The following is a 23,611-nucleotide window of genomic DNA, read 5'->3' on the forward strand; positions in this document are numbered from 1 at the left end:
CGAGGTATTCCTGCTGTGATTGCATGCCATTCCCCCAATAAAGAAGTGGCTTATATGTAGCGTCTATGTGGGCTTCCTCATTCCAGGCAACTCTTGTGTGGATATATTGCATCGCAGCCTGAGCCGCGAGTGAGGCCCCGTTGTACCTCGGTACAACCCCGTTGTACCTAGGTACATCCTGACACTTATACACCCACTCATCTTCAATGCACAATGGCATATATATAAAACATATTTAAACTTTACAGAAACACACAGTCACTGGATGATGTCATCAGTGATGTCTTTTGAGATGTCATCAGTGATGTCACTGACCATGTCATGAATGATGTAATATGCGACTTCTTCAGCAGTGCATTGGGGGCGCGAGTTATAGTTAGCTGAACTAACTATAACGGGGGAATTTCTTTGGTTTTGTACGAGTGAAATGTCCAACTAACTATAACGTCCCTGAAACCTATATTTTTTCAGTGAATTTCTAAGGTTTTTTAAATGCTAATTTCTAGCTATAACGTGCCTGAAACATATGTTTTTTTCAGTGAATTTCAATAGTTTTTTAAGTGCTAATTTCTAACTATAACATGCCTGAAACCTATAGTTTTATCAGTAAATTTCAATGGTGTTTTAAATGCGAATTTCTAACTATGCCTACAAAGTTAAGACATGTGAAGAAAGAGGAAGAAAAGCGCAGCAAGAAGCAAGACAAATGCAGAAAGAGGCAACAGAAGTCCAGAAAGATGAAGAAAAGTGCATGAAGAAGCAAGAGATGTGCAGAAAGAACCAACAGAGGAGCAGAAAGTCCTCCTGTGCCCCTAATTTTTTAGTGACGGCTACTGGTGGTAACTGACTCTGACTAACCAGGATCGGAGCAAGTGCTATGCTAAAAAACACCTAGAATACATTGAAAACGCCTACATACTGTTGTGTAGTTCCTATATTCCCAATAGGCTCTGCGCATTGGAATAACATAAACGGCAGTTTAGACGTAGGACTGAGGTCGACTAGGTCTCTACTGAATATGTTAGACTTAATTAGGTATGCCAGCTAGCTCAGAGGTCACTTGAAACTTTCTCAAATGAACAGGAAGGAGTTAACTTCCCTGATTAGACAAGAAGGGATTAGCTTCTGACAACCGCATAAACATGACAACTTTGCTCCCTCCAGAATAAGGAGTATATCTCCAGAGTCGTGTGAAAACAATAGATAGCTATTTCACTCAGTCAATCGTGCATACTTAGTTTCACCAGAGTGCAGAGAAATAGGGAGACAGGCGTTTTCAATAAAAGGTGTTATTTATTGAGCAGTCCTCTTTCTCATGCAAGAGAAGTGAATTGCCACAATTGCAATACTTGTCATAAAGTAAAGTGCGTACAGTAAAATGAGTATTATGAAATAATACTGTAAAAGCATTGATATGGTTTCTGAGTCATATGATACTTAAAACTGATAAAATATATACAATTACATACAATGATAAAAGTTGACTAAACATACTCAACTGGTGCTTCTAAATACGCCTACCCCAGTGTACCTAACCTAAGCCTAGTACGTGGGAAGGAGTAAGGGAGTTGCAGTTTAAGTTAAGTTAGTTTTGCAAAGAATCTGAATCAAGAATTCTTTAAGGATCTAATCAGTTCCGTACCTTGGTTTTAGAATGAAGGAGGTCTTGTATCTCGCTCTCAGGACTCGATCTCCCAGTAACCCGCAAGGGTGACTGGAAACACTGGAGCTGGATTTTCTCGGTAGGAGAAAAGACAGCGTCTTTCGCAGTGCGTCAAATGGGAGGGACGGCTTCCTTCGGCACTCACATCAGCTGGGCTTTGGGTAAGTAGATTGCCGCTCTGCTCCAAACCACCGTTTGTTGCTTAAGGCAAATGCTGGTATATTTATACCTGGAAGGTGCCGTGTTTGACGTAAGGTTGGACATAAGACGTCAATAAGAACCGTCACTAGGAACTGGCAGTTCTTTCAGGACTCGCAGGAGTTCTAGGACAAATCAAAACAAAATTCCCAGGTTGCTGGAGGTTTGGTTTGTTTAAAGAACTCGTTGTACTTTCTAGGAGTCTAAGGAAGTAGCCTTGCCGTATTTGGACTGCATTGGCTATTACTAAATATGGATATGATTCTTATGCCTTTATAAGGATATGATTTGTTATAACCACATGAGGGCATACATCGGGGATATTTAAATAGGGTCCTAGATATGTTTACAACACCCACTCCATGTATAATGTCCATCATTACTAAATACTAAGCAATATATAAACATATAGGTATGCATGTGTTTTCCAGCCCACCCCAAAATACATCAAATGCATTTGAAATGGTATAGATACACGAAAATGAGTATTATACTGTACGCGTTCAAGCAGTGGTATCATTCAGATACAATTTTGTTCATTTAGAATGTTGACTGAATGAATCACGAAATTGACATTTATGAAATGGCTCTTAATACAGAAGAAAAGGTTGAGACCATTTCATCACATATTGATACAAGATTGTACATGTGCTAGAGCCTGATTCAAAATATTGTCTCTAGAGTCTGTAAGAATAGAAGTTCTATTCTCTAAGAATAGTTCTACTTTAAGCAGAGTACCTTGTGCCAAAAAAAGTAAATATTTTGGAAATTGGGAAAAAATACTTTCACTTTCATGGGAAAAGATAGTTCCAAATGTTTTCAGCAGTGCTGTTTATCAAAACTGAAGGCCGAATTCTGAGTTCAGGGAATGCTGTGTGCTCGCTATTTCAAATGTTATTCTCGTTGTTAGGAGAGAACATTACCTCAGCTAGACCAGCAAAATTTCGTCTACAACACTAGGTGAAAGTTGGGCCAACGCAAAAAAATCAGAAATAGTGCATATATGCGATGCATTGCCAACATCGGTGTTCAGATCAGCAATGTTTACAGAAGGTTGTACCTGTGTGGTGCCGCTTTCATCTCGTACTTCACCGCCACCTAATCGTAATGGTGGAGTCTCAACGAATGCCGTCAACAGAATCGGTAGCCGCTGGGGACAACACGTTGCATGAGTCGTTACCGGACAAAGCAAAGCATCGATATCCATTGGTACTGCTGATGGTAATGTAAGACAGACGTCCAACACGCATTCTTCTCCACAAAGCAGACATCGAAGCACAGTTAAGATGCAATTTTGCCAGATTGGTCTGTGTAGGGATTTCGTGACCAAAGGGGTGTAAAAGTCAGACTGCAACGCTCTATGATCTTGGTTGGTTGGTTTATTATTCGTATTAAGGGTAGTACAGGTCAACAGTATATTAGGGTATAGTTCATAGGGTCTCGGAACACTGGTTCTCTGCCTCCTGTTGGGTCCAGTCGGGATAAGGATGGTAGGGTCTTTTCTTGAACTCGAAGGTCCCTGGAATCCCGGGGTCTTGGGGCCTCAGAAGGGAAGAGAAAGAAAGGTGCCAGGCACCGGGTCAGTACTCTATACTTCCTTTCTAAGGAGTGTGCTACCGTCACCAGTCCGTGGGGTGAGGGGTGTGAGGGACGTCCAAACAAACAAACACCCATTGCCTCTCAAGTGTTCTGCCTCACGCCTCCCCGTATCAACTTCTCTACCTCCCGCCTCCCCAAACACCCCACCAGAATGCCCCTTGTAATGGCACTTGCCTGTGGCCGTGGCCCGTTCCTTGGGCCACGGCGCCTGGACCCGGGGCGTCTTCTCCTCCTCCTGTCAGCCCACCGGGTTTACTCGCGGTGTACAATACGGTCTCCTGTTGTGGCTCTTCCCTCGCCGGTTCCTCCCCTCGGCCCTCTGCTTTTGGTTCCTCCGCTCCGCCGCGACTCTCTGCTCCCTCCTCCTCCGGTCCGATGCAGCTTTCAGTTCTCTCCACCACGTCCTCGCCTGCCCGCAGTCGTCTTCTCCGTTGGTTCTCCTCCTCGTCCTCGTCCTCCAGGTGCTCGGCTTTCCTGCCTTCGCTGCTGCACACCGTCCGTTCCATCCCCGGTCCTCTTATCCTCCTCGCTTCCGTGTTTCGACATGGCTCCGCCCCTTCCGGTTTGCCTGCGACTAGAGCGCTGGCCTGTTCCTGGTCCGTGTATGACGGCAAGGCGGAAGTGCCTTTCAGGGTACCACCACGGTGTCCGTCCTGCTCCTCCTCACACATCTCCCCCCGTAAGAACGGACGGGGTGGCCAATCAGGACAAGGATGACGAGACAGGTAGTCCGCGCAGATCTGCCGGGACCCAGGAATGTGTAGGGTCTGAAAAGAGAAAGGTTGCATGGACATGAACCATCGGAGGATGCGCTGGTTAGTGTCTTTGTTCCGTGCCAGCCAGGTCAAAGGGGCGTGATCCGTCAACAAGAAAAAGGGACGACCCAGGAGGTAGTACTGCAAGGCTTCTATCGCCCACTTAATAGCCAGGCATTCTTTCTCGATGGCTGAATAATGTACCTCCCTAGGGAATAGCTTTCTGCTGATATATAGGAGGGGCACCAGTTCACCCTCCGCATTGGGTTGTTGTAAGACAGCCCCTAGACCCACCCCGGAGGCATCTGTCTGTAGGACAAAAGTCCGTCGGAAGTCTGGGCACTGCAGGATGGGTGCCTTACATATGGCTGTTTTGAGGGCCTGAAAGCTGGCTGCTTGTTGTGGTCCCCAGGTAGCGATGCGGGTGGGTTGTTTGTTGGCCAAGAGATCAGTAAGAGGACTGGCCAGGGTGGAAAAGTGCGGAATAAAGCGTCGGTAGTATCCTATAAACCCTAAAAAGGATCTAACATCTTTTTTATTCTTAGGGGTTGGGATAGCTTTTACTGCCTCTAGTTTGCTCATTTGGGGTTTTAGAAGTCCTCCCTGTACAGTATAACCTAGATAGTGTACTGAGTCTGTGGCCAGTAGTGATTTTTTTGGATTAATCCTGAGCCCAGCGTCTTGGATCGTCGTGAACACCTGAACCAGATGACGTAAATGGTCTTCCCATGTATGACTGAATACAACTATATCGTCTAAGTATGCAGCCGCATACTCTTTGTGGGGTTGTAAGAGACGGTCCATTAGCCTTTGAAAAGTCGTTGAAAGGAAGGACGCAGAAGTGGTAAAGCCCTGACGGAGTGGAAAAGGCAGTCTTTTCTTTTGCTTGTGGTGAAAGGGGGATCTGCCAATACCCTTTGGTTAAGTCAAGGGTAGTCATATAGGTGGCCTTCCCCAATTTTTCTAGCATTTCATCAACCCGGGGCATTGGGTATGAGTCGAACTTGGTCACGTTGTTTACTTGGCGGAAATCTATACAAAAGCGTATGCTTCCATCTGGTTTTGGTACCAGCACTACTGGGGAGCACCAGTTGCTCGTGGATGGTTCGATTATGTTGGCCTGGAGCATAGCGGATACTTCTCTCTCCACTGCCTCTCTTCTGGCCTCGGGGATTCGGTAAGGTTTCTGTTTGACTATGGTATTGTTTAGGACCACAATGTCGTGCTGTACCAATGAGGTCAACCCAGGAGTTGAGGAAAAGAGGTCAGGAAAGTGAGTGAGGGTGGTTTCTAACTGAGTTCGCTGGGTGGGAGTAATTACGTTGCCTATCGGGACTTCCTCAGTCTGTGGTGAGGTGGTAGGTGCTGTGGGAATGTCTAATGGTTTCTGCGTGTTCACCAACAGGGCCGCCTGTCCTCTATCCCTGGCCTCAGGGGGTTCGACCCATTTCTTTAAGTGGTTGATGTGATAGATCTGTTTTCCCCCTGGGTGAAGCGGTTGGAGAACGCTGTACGTGACAGGGGTGACTTGTTTTTCTATGGAGAAGGGACCCTGCCATGTGGACAATAACTTGTTGTCGTTGGTAGGGAGGAGCAGGAGTACCTTATCGCCTGGCTGGAAAGTCCTCAACTGACAACCCCGATCATATAGCCGCTTTTGAGCGGTTTGAGCAGTCTCTAAATGCTCGTGTACCAGACCCCATATGTGTGAAATGGCGGCTTTTAAGTCTGCTGCATACTGCCGTAGGGGTTTCCCCTCCTCCTCTTCCCCTTCCCATTGCTCTGCTGCCATGTCTAGCAGGGTTCTCGGTCTCCTACCAAAGAGTATCTCAAACGGGGAGTAGCCCGTGGACCTCTGTTCATGTGTGCGAATGGCAAACATAACGAGAGGTAACTGGTGATCCCAGTCTCGTCCGGTGTCTGAGATGACCTTGCGGAGCATATTCTTGATAGTTTTGTTATAGCGCTCCACAAGGCCATCCGTCTGGGGGTGGTATACCGAAGTTCTTATTTGTCGGATACCCAGAATCTCGAAAAATTGGGCCATCAATCGAGACATGAAAGGGGTCCCCTGGTCCGTGAGAACCTCCTCGGGGAACCCCACCCGGGTGAACAAGGTAACCAGGGCTCTGGCTATGGCAGGGGTAGTCATGGACTTCAGTGGGAACGCTTCTGGATATCGACTGGCATAATCTACCACTACCAATATGTATTTATGGCCCCGGGCTGAGGGAGTGAGTGGTCCCACTAAGTCCATTCCGATGCGTTTAAACGGGACATCAATGATGGGCAGAGGAAACAGTGGGGCTTTTCTAATTCCCGCCGGGTTGGACAATTGACATCGTGCACATGCAGCACAATACTTTGCCACGTCTCCATAGACGCCTGGCCAATAAAACCGTCCCAGTAAATATGTCAGTGTTTGTTCCTTCCCATAATGACCTCCCCCTGTGTGGTTGTGGGCTAATTGCAGCACATGATCACGAAAGGATATGGGAACAAGAAGCTAGTTCGAGACAGTGTCTCCTCTTTTTGTGGCTCTATACAACAAACCTTGTTCCACAAAAAAATATGGTCCTACCTTATCGGGCTCTGGTTCTTGCACTTGCTCCCAGGCATGCTGAAGGGTGTTGTCATCCCTCTGGGCTACCCGGAAGCTGGTAGGAGAGGGATCCACCATGTCTGTAAGGGTCACAGGAAAAACATGTGAGCGATGGTGTGTTTGAGCGTACAATGTTTTTGCTTTTCGTCTCTCACTTTTGCTTTTTCGTGTTTTCCCCCCTTCTCTCTCTACTTCGCTGTTACTAAAAGGAGCATCACCCCACCAAGTCCCTTTCTCCTTCTTTGTTTCATCTATATACTGGTCGAACCTGGGGTGGTCTGTCCCGATTATGATCGCCTCTGGTAAGGAGGGTATAACACCTACTTTACGTAATTGGGGGTCGTTTGATACATCCAACAACACTTCAGCGACAGGGTATTCCACGGTGTCACCATGGACACAGGTGACATGGACTTTTTCGTGGCTTCGCAGTTGTTGCGGGAATACTAGGGCTTCATCTATGACTGACACTCTACATCCTGTGTCTAACAGGGCCTGTTGCTTCTTTCCGTTCAGTAGGACCTCCCTGTTATATTGAGGATGACCTCGCCCAGTCAGATATATCCTTCCTTTGGAATAGCCGATATCCATTGGTTCGGCTGGTGGGTTTCTGTGTGGGCACTGTCTGGCTATATGGCCCCACTTCGAACAGTGATAACATTGGGGACCTTGTGCACTGGGACTCGGGACGGGGTTAACAGGCCTGAAGGGAATACGTGGGAGAAAAGGGGCTCGAGGTTCAGGTCGTCCTGGTGGTCTGGGGTTATTCGGTCGGGGAAGAGGCATAAGTGATCGGGGGGCCCTGTCCGGAACTCGGGGGCCCTGTGATATGCACAGGCTAGGTCAATGGCTGTGGCAGGAGTAAGATGGGGATGCTGTTTCACCCACGAACGAGTGGAGGCCGGCAGGGCATCCAAAAACTGTTCCAGGTACACTTTGGCGGTCAGCTCCTCCACGGTGGAGTCTTGGGGAGTAAGCCAACGTGTCCCCAAGTCCTGTATCCGGTAGTACAGGGCCCTAGGATTGTCGCCTGGGTTCCACTTCTCTTTTCGGAACTTAGCCCTGTAATATTCCTGGTCGCACCCCAGTCTTTCAAGGATGGCTCTCTTTACTTCATCATAAGGGGTTCGGCCGGCTGAATTCGCGGCCTGATAGGCTGCCTGTAGTTCGCCGGACAGCAAGGGCGCAACATATTGACTCCATCTTTCCCTAGGCCATGCTGCTGAGGTGGCAACACGTTCAAAATTAATGAAAAAATAGTCAGGGTCTTCTCCCTCTTGGAATTTCTGTAGGACTGAGCTAGGCACGTTAGGGTGTATTCTGGTATTGGCTATAACATCCGTGAGACGCAGGATGGCAGTATCCTGAACCTGCTGGTTTGTGGTCAAAAGAGTGGCCTGTTCTTTTAGCGCATCCTGTAATACTTCCCTCTCTGTTTTTGCGGTTTGCATCTGTTGTTCAAAGATAATCTGAAGATGTCTTTGACCTTCCGCCAATTGAGTGATGACATTCTCCACTGGGATGGGCACGGGCTGTGACATGTCGTCGCTTTAATATCCCACTTCTGACACCAAGTGTAGGGATTTCGTGACCAAAGGGGTGTAAAAGTCAGACTGCAACGCTCTATGATCTTGGTTGGTTGGTTTATTATTCGTATTAAGGGTAGTACAGGTCAACAGTATATTAGGGTATAGTTCATAGGGTCTCGGAACACTGGTTCTCTGCCTCCTGTTGGGTCCAGTCGGGATAAGGATGGTAGGGTCTTTTCTTGAACTCGAAGGTCCCTGGAATCCCGGGGTCTTGGGGCCTCAGAAGGGAAGAGAAAGAAAGGTGCCAGGCACCGGGTCAGTACTCTATACTTCCTTTCTAAGGAGTGTGCTACCGTCACCAGTCCGTGGGGTGAGGGGTGTGAGGGACGTCCAAACAAACAAACACCCAGTGCCTCTCAAGTGTTCTGCCTCCCGCCTCCCCGTATCAACTTCTCTACCTCCCGCCTCCCCAAACACCCCACCAGAATGCCCCTTGTAATGGCACTTGCCTGTGGCCGTGGCCTGTTCCTTGGGCCACGGCGCCTGGACCCGGGGCGTCTTCTCCTCTTCCTGTCAGCCCACCGGGTTTACTCGCGGTGTACAATACGGTCTCCTGTTGTGGCTCTTCCCTCGCCGGTTCCTCCCCTCGGCCCTCTGCTTTTGGTTCCTCCGCTCCGCCGCGACTCTCTGCTCCCTCCTCCTCCGGTCCGATGCAGCTTTCAGTTCTCTCCACCACGTCCTCGCCTGCCCGCAGTCGTCTTCTCCGTTGGTTCTCCTCCTCGTCCTCGTCCTCCAGGTGCTCGGCTTTCCTGCCTTCGCTGCTGCACACCGTCCGTTCCATCCCCGGTCCTCTTATCCTCCTCGCTTCCGTGTTTCGACATGGCTCCGCCCCTTCCGGTTTGCCTGCGACTAGAGCGCTGGCCTGTTCCTGGTCCGTGTATGACGGCAAGGCGGAAGTGCCTTTCAGGGTACCACCACGGTGTCCGTCCTGCTCCTCCTCACAGTCTGAATGAAAGAAATCAGGTAGTATTCAGATCTCTTAGCCGGGCCAATCCGAGTACCTTAGTGATACGGTCTCGTATCGTATTGCTAGGATCATTTCTTCCATCGTAGCCTGAGTTTTGTCTGTGACTTGGCTTGCCATATCGGAGCAGAAGGAACAAAAATAACATTCCTGCTACGAGTCCCAAAATAAGAGGCAGGCCACCGAAAAGAGAATGCACAAAATTCGGGAAGATGCCCCGAACTGTTTCAAAGGGTGCTAACAGTCCCGAAAAAATTGTCTTTAATACATGTGCGATGCTACTGGTATCTGACATGTTTAAGATTTTGCTTAACATTTCTACGAAAAGCACGGGGCAATTTGTCGATAATAGGGTATGTATCTCTGCCGCTGTCCTTGCAACGTGCAGGTCATACGTTTCTTTGGACGAGGTTAAAGGCACAGTTGTCTGTAAAAGAATAGTCTTCATTCTGCCTAAAGTATCAATTCGAATAGAAGAGATATTCACAGAAGGCCATATTGCTGCCTCCATATCTGGATTGCTGTTTGGATACAATACTTGCATACAACAAATGACCCTGGAAGTGACGCTCACGAGATAGGCTTTTCCTGGCATCATGCCACAACAGCTGTGGTCACTTAATATAACGTAGCTACCATTGGAAAGTTGTCTGAAAAAGGGCTCTATCTGTGTAACAGGGGTGCCGTGCAGATGACATGAAAGGTTGTTTGATGAACCTTCGCAGGCTCCATGCAAGTCAATACCTTGACACAGAAGTGTACCGCGTAGTGATTTTTTACAATTGTTACCACTAAGAATAACCTCTTTTTTCCCTTCACTATAACATTTATGTGTAAAAGGTAAATTCCAGGTTGATTTGATGTATCCTTTACCCAACCTTTCATACAGGCCTGCTGGTATATATTTTTGGCAGTATTGAAACTGAAAAGTTGTTATCGGGATTGTAATGGTGCCATGTATTATCCATTCAATGACAGATCTTTCTGACATTGTCAATGGTAATCTTTCTAGTTTTTCAATGCTCAGCACCGTATAGTCTGCTCCTTTTTGTGCCAACGAGATTTGTCTATCAGTAAGGTTAAAGATAGAAAATAACGACAGTATGTTGATTAGACGCCATGGCACGTGGCCTGAACGGAGGTTTTGTAACGTCCAGCCTAGCTGTACAATGGAACGCAATTGGGATTGACCATGTTGTAAGATTAGCATATCCTGTTCTATTATATCAATAGCAGATGATACAATGCTGTCCAGTGAATCAATTCTGGAGGACAGAGTCCTTAACCCATTGTCCACCACAGAAAGGGATTTTTCCAAATTAATACAATCAATTTCTCGTATTTTTTCTGCAGTTTCAATTTGTGTTACTTTCCAAGCTTCATTGTAAGCTGCGTATATACCGGCGTATATGAAACGTTTTTGACGCTGTTTGCGAGGTCCCAGTAAGAAATCTCGCAAGTCAGCACCTTCTTTAAGTAAAGTTAAGTGTTGCTTAATTTCGGGAAGTGTGGATCTCTGTAGCCAGTCGAGGCATAGTTTTCCTACACTGTATGTTGTAACTATCCCTGGATGTTGTCTCTGGGAATATCTTGGGTCTGGCCTGTTCTGTTTGAACCCCTGTATTCTGTTCAGGAATCTATCTTGACAGTTATTAGTGTCTGTGGGCCAGATCAACCATTTGTTTCAATTAGGAATTGTTCTGTTTAGTTTTAAAATATAGGACACGTCTAACCCCTCATCTGTAGTGGTGTTTCTATCAGGCATAGGCTTTGGTATAGACGGGTTGTTTAAATCTTTTATCTTGGCTAAACCAAGACAGGTTGTTTGTTGAATGGTGTCATTCAGGAACATTATTTGTTCTGGGGTCATGCAGGCTCTAAACAATGATTCTAGACCTTGTACCTGCCATTCTTTTGTACCCCAGATGGTTTTTGTCTCAATGTTATTTTTCCAAAATTCAAAACCTAATGTAGACATTTTTTCATAACATTTTTCAGAATAAATCAGTTTAGAATTTGTCAACATGTTTTTCACTCCTGTCTTATTCAACATCTTGTAATAAAACGTTTCTGGATTGGTGTAATTAAATCCTGAGAAGTATGGGAATTTCTCGTAAAATGTTTTTGAACTACCTTTTGGCGGAGTTGGACAATGTACCCACTGATTATAACTGAAAACATTTCTAGGATTAGCAGATTTATGCAGGTAATGATGCCCAAAGTGATTGTAACAATGCATTTCCTCATATTTCGATGAACCCTGTAAATAATCATGGTCTGTAAATTTTGCTGACATTTCTAAATCTGACATCATATTATTAATATTTTCAAAGTCCTAATCATCAGAGAAGGTACTAGGTGATACAAAGTCACTTAAGGAGATCTTAAATTGGTGTGGATATTTCAAGAGCTCAACCGGGCCATAGATTTCATAGTCAGTTTTGTCCCATGCTATACCACCAGGTATAGGGATGGCTGTGATGTTCACTGATGATAGTTCTCTTTTTTCGATGTGAGAGGATCTGTGTGGTTTCAGGACCAAGTTGATGTTCTGACTTTCTGTGTCCATTTTACTATATTTTCCATCAATAAATCTACCCAAACTTAAAGCCAAGATGAGCCACAGAAGGAGGAAAAGTACACCTAACACAATCCATAATGTAATCCATGGTGAAGTTAGATATGTTTCTCTGATTTGAAGAGTTCTGTGATTTTCTTTTTGAATGTTTTTGTTGCTGGCTTGTCTCCATGTTGACTTGGATCATCGGAAAAGTCATCAAAGTTGATAAAGTAGCCAGATGCAGTTCTGTCAATTGGTGGAATTGCTTCCAGATTTCCATTGATCTTTAGATTTTCTTTTGTTACATTTGTATAGTCCGAGGCTACATCGTTGTAGACAGGTGTTTCTGGAAGAACTGTTGCAATTTGGGTTTCAAGAGGTACAAGTTCCATGGCTTTGTTGCATAGTCCTTTTTTATTCACTCCAGGTTTATCAAATGCTATTAGTCTCTCAGTTTGAACCTCTTGGATTGTAGCAAGATTTGGTCTTCTGCTATTTCTTGGGAGTCCACTGGGCCTACTACTTATTATCGGCCACATGGTTGTGGTTTCACCAGGTCGATTGATACAACTCGGTTCTCCTTTTTTCCAGCAAGTGGCGGTAGTACTACTGTTCTTGTTCCGCTGACAGCTAAGACAGGTACTGCTTTTCTGTAAGAAGGCCCAAATTTCTTCTTCACCGCGATCTTTTCTCTGACCAGATCGCCAATCTTTGGAATCCAGACAGGTCTTGCTGGGACAGGTAGTTTCTCTTCAGTGGTTGTTGGCTTTAGCTTTTCGTTACTCAGACTTTTTCTTGTTTCATGTAAGTCCTGTAAAACAGCCAAACGATCTTTGATATCAAAGGTTTTTTGTTTCGCCACTGAAGTCTGACAATCCAAATCCTGGATGATCATTCTAGTACCAAATAAAAGTTTGTACGGACTGATACCTCCTAGAGAATTTCTTTGCATGTTATTAAGACTACGTTGGACACTTATTAGATGTTTGACCCACCCGTCACCCGAACCTAATACCCTCGCTGTTAAAGATTGCTTTATATCACGTTTTTTCTCTCCACTACCGCATTTCCCTCGGGATGGAATGGACTAGAATACCGCAATGCAATGCCCATGCTGGCCATGGCCTCCTTGTAAGCCCGAGAGCTAAACGCAGGACCCTGGTCAGAATGTAGCATGCCAATTGCGTATGTGCCGATAAAGACTCGCAAATCTTTTATAACAGTTCTGGCGTAAGCCGAGCGCTGGGGCCACATCCAAAAGAATCTCGTCTTAATATTTATGGGATCGCATTATTCCGTCTGGATGTCTGCCTATAGATAGCCTGATGCTGTCTAATAGAGGTGTCTGGGCAGGTGTCTGGTCCGGTTCACAACTGCGATCTCTGTTGCATTCCTGACAATTCATTGCAAAGTTATAAATTTGCATACTCATCCCTGGCCACCAGTATTGTGATTGTACTTCTATTAGAGATTTCAGGATCTCTTGGTGCCTCAGACCCAATCCCATGTGTGCTTTTGTATCAAGTAGACTCTCTGGTTCGTGTTTGGAATTACTCTATCCCCCACTCAAGGGATTTGAGCAAACGGAACGGAGTTCGCATCAATTATGTATGTATATTTGAGTAGATAGTTTAGAGGTAACGCTGCATAATTGCCTTCCATTGAAGCTTTTACTGCAAGCAGCGTTTCGCCATCAATTTGTTTTTTCGTACGCTTTTTTGTAGCTACGGAAGCCGAGTGATCGGCTGCCGCTGTGGCTCTGTCAGCCAATGAATTCCCTGCATCGTGAACGCCATCACGTTGAAGACTCTGCGTATGTATCACGTGAGTCTTTTGTAGTTCTTTCTGCAAAAGAACTACTTGTTCTCATAGTTTTTTATGCTTTATTGTTGCACCTCTCTCATCTTTGTAACCATTTTTAATCCAGGTCTGCATGGAATTATTGTAAGACCGGACGCAGTAATGCGAATCGCACACTATTAGTGTTTGGAATTCGCGATCGGCATTTTCAAGCTCCATCTTTAGAGATCTTATTTCAGCTCGCTGAGCTGTACAGTTTCTGAGTAATTCAGTTTTAGTGACCATCGGTCTGAATTTACCTAAGCGCCAACGACCTTTAACAATCGCGCACGCAGCATTGTAGATTTGTTTTTCCACAACGTAGTGTTGTGCAAATATGTCTGTGTAGATTACACAGGTGTGCTGTTCGAGAGGCAGAATTTCTACTGACAGGGGGCATTCATATTCGTATTCCAGATTTTCTAGTTTTTTCATTTTCGGATCAAAAGCGTGTTTCATGTCTTCTGTAGCAAGAGAATTTTCCCATTGTATCCGTTTTGGATCTAGAGCTATAGCATTTGGAATGCCTGGTCTTGTTACTGCCTCAAGGGATGATACTACTGTCAAAACAGATATCCTCTTCCCTTGGGCTAGGGTTCTTTCTTTTGCCACAGCAGTTTGAACCGCATTTAGAATTTTTTCAGTAGAACTGAATTTCATTTCAGCTTGTGTGTACAAGTGTGATTTGTAAGCTATTGGTACCGTTTCCCCCTTATTAGAGGTCAGGTATGTGAATCCGCATCTTCCTGGGATGACTCGGATTAGTAGGTTGCATTCGTTTGCACGTGTTTGCAGTTTTGTTTTAGTTAACATGTCTGTCTGTAATGTTCTTAAAATTTCTGTATGTTTTTGAGTCCAATTAATTGGTTTAAAATCAGGTTTTATTAGTTCGTAGAGAGGTTTAACCCTCTCTGCATAATTTAGAATGTATGTTCTTCCGAAATTCAGGAAACCTAGTATTGATTGTAAGTTTTTCAGCGTTTTTGGAGCTTGCAACACTGCAGACTTCTCTAAGAAGTTGTCTGCTAGGCTTTTGCCTTCACTTGATAATTCATATCCTAAAAATAGGACAGTTAGATGGGCAATTCGTGATTTTTTAAAGTTAAATTTGTACCCTTCAGATGTGAACCCAAGTATTATGGTGTTCACTCTTTTCAAGTGAGTCTCCTGGTCATCGTCTGTAAGATAGATGTCATCGACATAGGATAATGCCTCATCATCATAAATTTGTAGTGACTCTGTTACCCTGGCTGAAAATAATCCTGGGCTATTCTTGAATCCCTGTGGGAGACGACAAAATTGTTTTTGGGTCCCCATGCTGGAGAAAGCGGTCAAATATCTGCTTTCAGGTGCTATGTTTTGACAGAAGAAACCATTTGAAATATCTAATGTTGTTTTATATTTCTTGCGCACGATGTTATTCATTAGTGCTGCACTGTGTGAGTTTTGTACTGCAAATGTTTTACAGCAGGAGTTTAGGTGTCTGTAGTCCAAAACTAGACAATATTAATTGTCTTGCTTGGAGACAGGAAACAAAGGATTGTTCATTTGTGAGGTGCATGTTTCAATCACCCCTTGATATTCAAGTTGATCTAAAATTTATTTTACTTGTTTTTTAGCTTCTTGCTTAAAAGGATACTGCCTCTGTGCAGTAGGTTGATTTTTTAACTGGATTTTATGGTGAGGAGAATCCTCATCCCACCCTACATGATTTTTATATAATGCAGGGGCCTGGGCCACTGCCCATTTTCTTGCAAATTGTTATTTTTTATGAATTGGAATGCGATTTGACAAGGCATGCATTATCATTTCTTCGCCATGTGGGCACTCCCTGACAAACTCTGGTGGCCAGTCCCTTTCTGCTAGAAGGATATCATAGTCTTTAGATAGATTCTCCCAAAAGAGACCTCTTATTTTCCTAGTTTTATCTCCCTCTATACGTAATGTTATTTCGTATAGTTTATGGGGCATACTCACTCGGGTGTCTGCAGTTTCCACTTGAATGTATTCATTCGTGTCCACTGTCTCCAGAAGATTCATCAGGATCTTGCGAGCTATGGTCACTTCTGCTGCGCTGTCTAGCATTGTCTGGGCCCACTCTCCATTTTTCAGTTGTGTCCTCAGGATTCTCGGCATGTTTTATTTTAATACTGGCTATCTTCTTTCTGGGATATTGTAATTTTTTACTTTGATGAGCAGGTTCCTTGTCTTTGGACTTGACGTGCTCTTCTTTGTGTTCTGACCGTCCTCTTCTTTCCGATTTCTTTGAGGAAGTCTGAAAAGATCGAGAGGGACATGTATCAATATCTTGATATCTGTCAGCTTTTTTCAAATTGCCCCTATTTCTAAGGTTGTATCTTTTTTCAGAGGGCTCCCGTTGTGGAGACTTGCCTCCCCCTTCTGGAGATCTATTTCTTCGTTGGGGAGACCTTCTTCTGGACTGAAACTGTTTTCTCTGGGAGAGGTTTGTTTATTACCCTCCCACAAATACGACCGTACCACCTCTTGATGTTACTCCATTTTCTATAAGTTTTATAGTTATGGTTTTTCTTATATTGACCAGGATGATTATTGCATCCGGGTCGTTATTTTGGACAAGTGTGTCGTCCGCTACGAGTTGAGCTGCTAGTGTAGTTCTCTCCCTTTCGTCCTCACTGTCTGACATTTTTATCGACAGAAGGTTTGCAGAACAAGCTTTGAGGAAACAAAGATTAGGTGCACAATATTTTGGAACACTGTATCCTTCAACATTGATTATACAGAAAATTTATACATAGGAATCTCTTCCTACTAAGTTTCGGCGGAAATTAACCTTTCACCCATTCCAGACATCTATTGGAGTTTTTACGGGAAAAGGGATCTGTGTGAAAAAGCACAACTGAGTTACTCTAGTATCTTGCATTAGATTATCGCCTTACCAAACGTTGAGCGCCATGTAGTGTAGTTCCTATATTCCCAATAGGCTCTGCGCATTGGAATAACATAAACAACAGTTTAGACGTAGGACTGAGGTCGACTAGGTCTCTACTGAATATGTTAGACTTAATTAGGTATGCCAGCTAGCTCAGAAATCACTAGAAACTTTCTCGAATGAACAGGGAGGAGTTAACTTCCCTGATTAGACAAGAAGGGATTTATTTATTTATTTATTTATTTATTGACATTTGTAGAGCGCGGCGAATACCCGTGGGCGTCTCGGCGCTAGTTAAGGGATGGATCAGCAACTGGGGTAAAGAAGATATACAAGGCTATTGGTCAAATAACCACGTCTTTAGCTGTTTGCGGAATGTGAACAGGGAGGGACTTGCTCGGATATGTGCAGGAAGGGTGTTCCAGAGTCTAGGGGCGGCAACCAGGAAACGCCTGTCGCCCCAGGTGACTGTTCTAGTGCAAGGCACAGCCAAGAAGTTCTGAATAGAGGAACGAAGAGATCGGGTTGGGACATGATGGAGAAGATTCTGTTTGAGAAAGTGGGGACCTTGATTATTGAGTGACTTGTAAACAATACACAGCGATTTGAATTTGATACGGCTGCGTATCGGGAGCCAATGGAGATCCCTAATGATGTTTGTAACTGGTGCGAACTTGGGGATCCCAGCCAGCATTCGTGCGGCTGCATTTTGGATTGACTGCATCTTATTTGTCACTCGGACTTGGGCATTTAGGAATAGAGCGTTACAATAGTCCAAGGAGGACAGGACTAGTGAGCTGACCAGTGTTTTCCCGGCCGTGTTCGTTAGGAAAGGTAGTATTTTCCTAATCATTCTCAATTTCATATGAGCTGAAGCCGCAGTTTTATTCGCATGTGCCATAAAATTGAGGCCAGCATCGAAGATGACGCCTAGATTTCTCACTTTGCTAGCTGGACTCGGCAGGGGACCGAAAGATGGTGGCCACCAGACAGGTGACCAGCCCGGGGAGAGGTGACCGAAGATGACCACTTCAGTTTTTTCTGAATTGAGTTTCAGACAATTCGTGGCCATCCAGTCACCTATTGCCATCATTCCTCTCGTGAATCGATTGGCCACTTCCTCCCCGTCCCCTTTGATAGCCAGTACCAATTGGGTGTCATCGGCGTAGGAGGTCAGGCTCATCCCAAATGCTTTGATGACATTTGCAAGGTCCGACACGTAGATATTAAATAGTGTCGGACTCAGGGATGAGCCTTGAGGGACCCCACACGGCAGAGACACCTTCGATGATTGGTAGGGTCCTAGAGATACTGCTTGTGATCTATTGGCCAGAAACGATACAAGCAGGTCCAGAGCAGTTTTCTGGACCCCCAGTCGTTCGACACGGTCGATTAAGATCTTGTGGTCGACCGTGTCGAAGGCCGCCGAAAGATCCAGCAGTACCAGGAGTGCTGTCCCCCCCTGGTCTCGTATGGCTCTGATGTCATCCACAGCCTTTAGAAGGGCAGTTTCCGTGCCATGACATTTGTGGAATCCGAACTGGGTGTTATCGAGCAACTGGTGCTGCTCCACAAATTCCGACAGTTGCTGATTCATGGCTTTTTCTATTACCTTAGCCAGGAAAGGAAGACTAGCTATCGGACGATAGTTTTTCAGGTCATCTTTATTCAAATTGGCTTTCTTTAAGAGGATTAGCTTCTGACAACCGCATAAACATGACAACTTTTCTCCCTCCAGAATAAGGAGTATATCTCCAGAGTCGTGTGAAAACAATAGATAGCTATTTCACTCAGTCAATCATGCATACTTAGTTTCACCAGAGTGCAGAGAAATAGAGAGACAGGCGTTTTCAATAAAAGGTGTTATTTATTGAGCAGTCTTCGTTCTGATGCAAAAGAAGTGAATTGCCACAATTGCAATACTTGTCATAATGTAAAGTGCGTACAGTAAAAGGAGTATTATGAAATAATACTGTAAAAGCATTGATATGGTTTCTGAGCCATATGCTACTTAAAACGGATAAAATATATACAATTACATAAAATGATAAAAGTTGACTAAACGTACTTAACTGGTGCTTCTAAATACGCCTACCCCAGTGTACCTAACCTAAGCCTAGTACGTGGGAAGGATTAAGGGAGTTGCAGTTTAAGTTAAGTTTGTTTTGCCAAGAATCTGAATCAAGAATTCTCTAAGGATCTAATCAGCTCCGTACCTTGGTTTTAGAATGAAGGAGGTCTTGTATCTCGCTCTCTGGACTCGATCTCCCAGTAACCCGCAAGGGTGACTGGAAACACTGGAGCTGGTTTTTCTCGGCAGGAGAAAAGACAGCGTCTTTCTCAGTGCGTCAAATGGGAGGGACGCTTCCTTCGGCACTCGCATCAGCTGGGCTTTGGGTAAGTAGATAGCCGCTCTGCTCCAAACCACCGCGTGTTGCTAATGACAAATGCTGGTATATTTATACCTGGTGACGTAAGGTTGGACATAAGACGTCAATAAGAACCGTCTATCAGGCTCCGCTTTCCGTTTTCCTCGGGGCAATGCTGCGAGTCCAATTCCCGCACCCTCTGAACTGCTCCAGAGTCCGAATACAAGAGTACAGACAACTGAAACAATGCAAACGCCGCGGGAAAGGAAGGGGACAGCGGGGAGGGAGATCTGCAATGACAAAGAACAAGGGATTAGAATACCCTGCCTCCCTCACTCTTTAACGCTATCTTTTTTCTAGATACAGTCTACGATAACCTCCCCCCCAGGCACGTAAGCTATACCTGTAAAAGAAAATACAACAGGCCACATCCAAATGGAGACAATGGTTCTGAAGAGGTATCAGGAACTTGTACCCAACTGTAAACGTAAAACAAAACACAATCAAGGTCTCTGCTACGTAACTATAAATTCTAATACTGCGTTGAGAGCTTAAAACACATACCCTTTGCTATTCTCTTAATCACTTAATATAGGTACTTTTCTGTTCCAATACCCCTCCTGTCTCCTGAAGAAATTAGAACAAATAAAGAATAATGAATCCTGCACACAATGGGCGAACACAGGAAATCAAGGGCGAGTACTTTTCCTTAGTGTTAGATAGTCACACCACGGAATATTTCCACCCAGAATACATGAACACACCAATGTTCGATATGCACATGTGTAGAGTTTTCTGATAGACTGCGAGGCTCAGAGAAAGTATCCCGCTATTGAGTCCTATCGCATCTGGTGACCGCAAACTGGTCCGAATAACCCTTGGTTAATCACAACAAGATGTTTGAAAACCGAGTCCCTCTCAGCCGAGAGAAACTCCAAAGCTATATACCAGCAAGTGGTGTGCGCTGTTGGGATCGAAACTACCAACGCCTCGCACACCCAATAACACTCTGTACTCACAGGTTTGTAGGACTTGGGGCCAAAACAAGTCAAAGATCCTACCACGGCTTCATCCTGATCAAACAGAATTATCGGCGTTTTCTCGCCGTTCTCTGCATCCTTATATTTCCCGGTATGCGCGCGCATCACTGACTTACGTGACGTCTGCACAGCCTGCCGGGAAATGTAGTTCAAGGTTCTGAATGCCCGTGTTTACCTAGCCACCGACGATGCGGATCTTGACAGTACACCCCCCCTCACAAGGGGACCCGCAGCCGGTCGCGGCTTGGTCGGAAACAATCGGTGAAACTGGGCCACCAACCTGGGAGCCCGAACAGCCCCTGCAGGTTCCCAGGAATTCTCCTCCGGACCATACCCCTTCCAGGAGAGCAGATACTGAAGACGACCCCGCACCCATCTAGAGTCCAGGATCCGATTCACCTCATATTCACTATCCTGTTGTACCCAGATAGGCAAAGGGGCTTTCCTAACCGGACACCTGGAGGGTTTCAAGAGGGAAACGGTGGAAAACAGGGTGAATGCGTAGCTGCGCAGGCAATCGCAACCGCACAGCCACAGGGTTGACATGGCCCACCACTCGGTAAGGCCCAATGAAGCGGGGATTGAACATGCTATGTTTCCTGAATCTGATGTTTTTTGTGGACAACCACACCAAGTCCCCTTTTTTATACCCTGGATTGGGTCTCCTGTGCTTGTCAGCTTGGAGTTTGTATCTCGCCTTGGCCTGCACCAGGTTCTTGCGCGTACTCAAAAGGATTTTGCGTACTCGCAACAATCTGTCCCTCACCTCTGGCAGCTTCACATTGTCGCTCGCCAACAGCATAGGGGTGAATCTAGGGTGATGCCCGTAGGAGCAAAAGAATGGTGAGTGCTGAGTGGATGCGTGTTGCGTGTTGTTATAAGCTATTTCAGCCACCCACAACCAATGTACCCAAGAATCACTGTTGGTCTGTACATAACAACGGAGATACTGCTTTAAGGATTGATTTAGTCTCTCCGTTTGCCCGTCTGTTTGCGGGTGGAAACTGGTGGACACAGAAGATGTGATGCGTAAAGCGGTACACCATGTTTTCCAAAAGCGAGCAGTGAATTGTGCCCCTCGATCAGACACAATGTCCCTCGGAAGGCCATGTAGTCGTACTATATTCACAAGGAGCAAATGAGCCAACTGGCCTGAAGTGGGTACCTGTGGACAAGCGATGAAATGTCCCATCTTGGTTAAAAAATCCACAACCACCACTATGGTGGTATTGCCTTGGTCTTTCGGAAGTCCCACTATGAAATCTACTGAAAACCTCTCCCATGGAACCTCTGGAGTGGGTAAAGGTTGCAGTAATCCCTGAGGCTTTTGTCTGTCCGATTTCATCTGGTTACATGTAACACATTCTGCCACCCAACGACTCAAATCAGGTCTGATGGAAGGCCACCAGAATTGTCTCTGGGTTTTCTCCAGTGTCTTGATAAAACCCATATGTCCAGCACTTGGACTTTCGTGACACCAAGAGAACACCGTTTTCCTCAACTTGGGCGAGGGTATTAAAACCTGTTGTCCTCTCATCGGTATGCCGTTTTTCAGTTTCCATTCTGGATGATGTCGTAGCCATGTGCGCCATACACAGGTTTGTGTACCTCTTCTGATTCCCATCAAAAAATCACTGGTTTGCGTTGCTCCTATGACGTTGGCCGGTTCCACGATGGATCGGATGGGTTTCTCTGTGGGAAGTAGGAGATTTTCTCGTCTTGTGAGTGCATCCGCTTTTCTATTGGTAGATCCTGGTCTGAATGTAACCACAAAGCGGAACTCCTCAAAAAACATCATCCAGCGAAGTTGCCTAGGTGATAACTATCTGGCTGCCCTTAGAAACTGCAGATTCCCATGATCTGTGTATACAGTGACTACATGTTTTGCTCCCATCAGCCAGTGTCTCCATTCCACAAACGCATCCCGAATGGCCAACAACTCTTTTTCTGCAATAGTATAATTTATCTCCGCAGGACTTAGCTTGCGCAACATGTAGGCAATGGGATGTAGCATTCCAGTAGAGACCTCTTTCTGTGATAGCACCGCTCCTAGTGCTATTTCTGACGCATCCGCTTCGACAAGGAAAGGAAGGTCGGGATTGGCATGTGTTAATACGGGTGCCGAGGAAAAAGCGGTCTTGAGTTTATCAAAAGCGGTTTGTGCTTCTTCATCCCACACAAACCGAACATTTTTCCTCGTAAGCCTAGTGAGTGGTGAAACCAGTCCAGAAAATCCTGATATAAACCTTCGGTAGAAGTTGGCGAACCCCAACAAGCTCTGAATATCCTTGACGTTCTTCGGTTGAGGCCACCCCACAATGGCTTGTACTTTTCTCTCGGCCATCACCTGTCCGGATGGAGTGAGCATTACTCCAAGAAATTCCACCGTTGTCACATGAAACTCACATTTGGTGATTTTGCAGAATAGGTGATGTTTCATCAATGCTTGCAACACCATTTTCACATGCGTGATGTGTTCCTCTGTAGAATTGGAATATATGAGGATGTCATCTATATAAACTATGACATGATGATCCAGATATTCACGCAGCACTTCATTAAAAAAAAATTGAAAAGCGGCGGGGGCGTTGCAAAGCCCAAAGGGCATTACCCGATATTCATAAAGCCCATACCGCGTCTTGAAGGCAGTTTTCCACTCATCACCCCTTCTGATACGGACAAGATGGTATGCACCACGCAGGTCGAGTTTGGTATAGATGTGCGCTGACCGAACCTGTTCCAGTAACACAGGGATCAAGGGTAGTGGGTATTGGTTTTTTACGGTGATGGAATTCAACGCTCTGTAGTCGATGCAACACCTCTTTTCACCATTGGCTTTCGGGATGAAAAACAACGGAGAGGCTGCAGGGGATCTGGAAGGCCTAATGTATCCTAGAGCTAGATACTTATCTAAATAGGCTCGCAATGTCTCATTTTCAGGAAGGGTCAAAGCATATATCCTCCCATTAGGGATTATCGATCCAGGTATTAGGTCGATCCGGCAATCATACGTTCGATGCGGCGGAAGAACCTCAGCCTCTTTGTCACTGAACACGGCTTCGTACTCCGCATAACATTGTGGAAGAGTCACCTCTTTTTCCGCAGCTGTGGCTATGGTCTGCAAGGAACACAATGCTTGAGCCGGGCTCCAAACACCTGTAAGACAGTGTTCTAAACAATAGGGGGAAAGAAACTGGACAGTTTTTGTGGTCCAACGTATCTCAGGATCATGTTTTTGCAACCACTGAAGCCCTAAGATGATCCCATATTGTGGGGCTTCGATAATGTTGAATCCCAAATATTCGTGATGGGTGTGGTCATGGGTAACCTCATACTCCTGAGTATGACATGTGATGGGTCCCGCTTGTAATTCGTTCCCATCAACCGCGTATACTGTTTCTGGACTTTCTTTGGGGACTAGTTGCACTCCCAATCGACGGGCCTCGGTGATATCCATGAAACAACCAGTAGCCCCGGAATCAACCATTGCCCGAATGTCTTGCTTCACCTCCCCAATCAAGA

General features: G+C 45.4%; 2 protein-coding genes across 3 annotated transcripts in view; one reads left to right on the plus strand and one right to left on the minus strand.

Annotated features, from left to right (window-relative positions):
* Positions 1 to 23,611, plus strand: part of ZNF365 (zinc finger protein 365) — a 414,409-nt gene that overhangs the window by 361,430 nt on the left and 29,368 nt on the right. The window lies entirely within an intron of this gene.
* On the minus strand, positions 7,447 to 8,358 carry LOC147710979 (uncharacterized). The gene has a single exon (XM_086923264.1). The coding sequence runs from the start codon at positions 8,356 to 8,358 to the stop codon at positions 7,447 to 7,449; it is 912 nt and encodes a 303-aa protein (XP_086779390.1).

Source organism: Lissotriton vulgaris, chromosome 5 (assembly GCF_964263255.1).
Source record: "Lissotriton vulgaris chromosome 5, aLisVul1.2, whole genome shotgun sequence".
In the NCBI taxonomy this organism is placed as follows: Eukaryota; Metazoa; Chordata; class Amphibia; order Caudata; family Salamandridae; genus Lissotriton; species Lissotriton vulgaris.

What these genes read in the sequence shown, in the direction of transcription:
- LOC147710979 (XM_086923264.1), bottom strand. Translation starts at nt 8,358, where the DNA reads ATGTCACAGCCCGTGCCCATCCCAGTGGAGAATGTCATCACTCAATTG.